General features: G+C 40.9%; 1 protein-coding gene across 1 annotated transcript; it reads left to right on the top strand. All coding sequences in view use genetic code 11, as the record gives it.

The window, feature by feature from the left end:
* Positions 1-374: 374 nt before the first annotated feature.
* Positions 375-718, top strand: EGR_10761 (hypothetical protein; the record flags this gene model as incomplete). The annotated part of the gene is made up of 2 exons (XM_024500010.1): positions 375-402; positions 612-718. The coding sequence occupies 2 exons, from the start codon at positions 375-377 to the stop codon at positions 716-718; spliced, it is 135 nt and encodes a 44-aa protein (XP_024345579.1).
* Between the last annotated feature and the right edge of the window lie 3,102 nt (positions 719-3,820).

The raw sequence follows: 3,820 nt of genomic DNA, 5'->3' as shown, positions 1-3,820 counted from the left end.
GGTTGGATAGATGGGTCGCACTTCCATACTGTGCTGATTGTGTTTGTCAGGGCTGTGGATGTTGGCAAACCTCAAGTCACTATTCTCTTGTCTATGGAAGCAAATGTTGGGACTCAGTGGTACGGCTAGCTGTGAGAATTCACTTTAATTTGGGGGAAAGTTACCTGCCAGATATTCCTAAACGTATTCTATGCACTTTTTGGTGTAAAAATGTTAGTAGCGACGTCTTTGCGCAAATGAAAGTGGTACTTAGAAGGTGTTCGCCGATATGCTACTGGCTTCTTAGTTTGTTACAGACTCAGATAATTGCAATATCCATTCACTTGTCTTGCCTGATTTTAATATTGAATGTGACATTGTCCTATTTGAGCAGAATGGCTATTGTTGGTCTACAGACTGCTCGTAAGAGGAAGGCAGAAGAAGCGCGGTTTCGTGCAGTATTCCAAATTCATTACAATTCTTTGTGAAATTGTTACCATCTTATAAATATCAGCACCAACACTAACTCGAGTATAACTAAAATCCAAACAGCTATGGTCTAGTCAAGTATTCCTGTAGGTTACTGAGGGCTACTGTTATTTTTGTCTTTTTTACCTCTTTTTATCACACAGGACCTGTGCTGGCCAGCACCGTCGGTGGTGAGATAAGCAAAGTCGTGTTTGGTGACCCTGTGATTCATAAACCGGGCTTACTTGGCTGTTTTTACATGTTACAATAACACATGCACCCCTCTATTCATTTGTCTGCTTAAAATACGACTTGTCCAGCATTCTCTCAAATATCGCCGAAAACGGCTTTGAGATTTAACCTACAGAATTTGTGTTAGATTTCCTGCCTTTTAAAGCTCCCATTTTTTGAAATGTTCTTTTGTCAATGCCGTTGAATTTTCTGTGTTAAAATGCCTAATTTTGCATTTCAATCGTGCTCCATTTACTGTTGGGGCTGAAACTGTCAAAGAGGTGACAACTTCGTGGAGAATTGCAACGAATTTTGCGATGCTGCATGGAACCACGCTTCAACAAAGTCCCCCTCCCTGTTCTGGTTTATCAGACTTCCTTTCACAAGTTCTGTGTTGTTGAGTAAGGGACGATCACATATCTACCTTATTTGGGATCTCTTTAGTCTATTTCATTCAAGACTCCTATCTTGTGAAATAACTCATCATGTGTGAAGAAGACTTTCAATTTCACTTGAGCCATTGCTAGCGGAGGGAGATGAGACGTTGCCCTCCTTTCTGTCGTGACCTTTACGCAAATGGAGCGCACTTTTGAGCAGGTCAAGCGCAAATGAATTCCAGTTAATTGTTTTAAAGAAAAAAATATTTGTTGTACACAAACTATCGTCTTTTGAACAATAACCCGAGGGGCATGTTATGGAGAACAACTACAATGAGTTGCTGAACTGAAGGTAATCGAGAAAGAGTAATGGCCTTTACAAGATTTTGAAATAAGGCAAGACGTTAATCGGTATGTGCGCCTAAAGGCTATTTAACAATTCAAGTTTTAGAGAACATTGCCTACATTTGAAGAACACCTTTGACAGGAGTGGTGCGTAGATGAATTCAATGGAATACCAGTACGCACTCACAATTTTCGCATCCGTCATGGCATGCAATGAACTTTTTTTTGCATGGTCTGGAGACTCAGCACGTATCTCTCCATCAGGGCATGCCAGGATTCCTTAGAAAATGTTCACGTTCCATTCCTGCGAAAGATGATAATCAAAAGAAGGACAAATCCTTGCATATAATGGAGGTTAGATGATAGCTCGGAACTTTGGTGTTGGGCCTCCGTCAGTCGCATGGGTAAGGGTGAGGATGTATTTCTCTTCACCACAATGATACGATGAGCGGGATAGCAGGTAATTTCACTGTCTAGGAGATGATTAGGACAAGGCAACCTGGGTAGTTTCGTGCATTGCCACATAGGCTGCCGACAGATAACGCAGCCTGTTTTGTGTTTTTTTTTGGGTGAAATCAATTTTCACGTTTGTTGTACCCCCTTACGACAATCAAAATGACAGCCTTGGAACGCACCGAAATCACTCAAAAATGCGGCAGGGGTGGAAGAGAGAGAGAGAAAGAAAGGAGATGTCGACAACACCACCCATTTAGTCGGTCCTGTGCATTAAATGCTTATTAGTCTGCAGTCCTTCCTAAGTACGTCAATAGCGTTGCATTTTTACCTCCCAACTGAATAACTCTTAATCAGAGTGCGCAACAAAGTCAAATTAGAACGAGTGGAGATTGTTTTAGTTTTGACACATTTTATCACACCCTAGCCGGCCAACGATAAGTTGAACGGATCCTTATTACCTTACTTCACACGTTTCAAGACATAAAATGGAGGTGACAAATTCAACAGGCGATTATCGTGTGATCGGAGAAATTGTCAAGTCCTTAGACCATTTCCCGCTACTTTTTTCCTTTCATGACGAATCAACTCCGCCATTGACGACATCTCGTTTTGACCAAAGGGCAACATTTCAGGCCTGCCATCCTACATGCGGCGGCTGCGGCTTGAACACGTCCATTTGTAATCGTGACTGCTGATTAAAGCAGGCAGGTTGGCAAATGGACAGAACAGGTTTCTCATAAGTGGGACATAAAGCAGTCACAAAAGTGTAGAGAGACATTTAGCAAAAAACAACTTCAAAACTGGACCTCCTTTCGCCACTATATCCTTCATTCCTCAAGAATAGTGAAGAATGTCAACAACAGCTCAATGAAGTGGCGTTTTATCTTTACTCCTTCGTAGGATGGACGATGAGGAGCAGCACTACTACAAAAAGCTATTAAGCTGTGGAATTTGTAAACTTCTATAAAAAGGCTAACCCAGTTCCTCACATTTACCATTGACCTCATTTTTGCTCTTTTAATGCTGTTTTAGCTAGTTTTTCTGATTTCCAAAACAAGAAGAATCCTATTGAAGCAAAATGCTTCGAGATATTTGCGTTGATTTCACAAACTACGATGTGAAACATCATTAGAAGGGTGAGGTGACAATGTTTTCACTGCAAGAGGTAGAAGTGGATAATGTCCGGGGTTGAATAAGTGGAGGGGAGGATGTACTCGGAGAAGGTGGAAAAGTGGGAGCGCGTGCAAAGAAAGCAAGGCACTGTATTGGTACTGCCTTTTTATCGTATATCGTCAGTAATAATCTACAGTTAATTTTATCACCTCGGGGTAGTAAGAGAGGAATCCCACCTTTGGGCCTGTACAGTGGATATTCATTGATAATGTGGGCAAAGTTGACAAATCCTAAATATAGTAGATGGTTTGCCTATTTGTTTCAGTAATTCGTCTGTCTACTACTAGAGGATGCTTTCCAATCTGACCGATGCCGCGGAAATCATTTACGGCGGGTACTTTGGGAGTGACCGAGGCATATACTTCGTGAGCGATCAAAACAAGGGAAATGTGAAGTGAGCGACGTCTTAAGAAGAAATGAGTTAGCTCCATAATGAGCGCAAAACTTCGATTTATGCAAAACATGTACCTTCTTTAATTATGCCTTATACGAATAACTTTTTCAGTGAAAAAAAATTTGACATTTATTCCGATTAAGTCTGGTTGTCTTTTAAAGAGGTTGGAATCACTCCACTTTGCATTTATAGAATTTACTGAACGAACAGTAACGATCTGAGAAAAGGGTCTCGTTGAGTTGATTTATATCAAGGTGTAGCATTCCAACATTTCATTTTTTTCACGCATTGCACCCATCCAAGTAAAATATCGCCAGTCTGCCTTAAAGGGGATCACTTCCGACTATCCCCATCGCTAATTTGACACCCAATTATATCTATTTATATCTATTCATGT

The sequence above is a fragment of the Echinococcus granulosus genome, assembly GCF_000524195.1.
Source record: "Echinococcus granulosus chromosome Unknown EG_S00264, whole genome shotgun sequence".
Taxonomy (NCBI): Eukaryota; Metazoa; Platyhelminthes; class Cestoda; order Cyclophyllidea; family Taeniidae; genus Echinococcus; species Echinococcus granulosus.
This window is presented reverse-complemented; position numbering and strand designations above follow the sequence as displayed.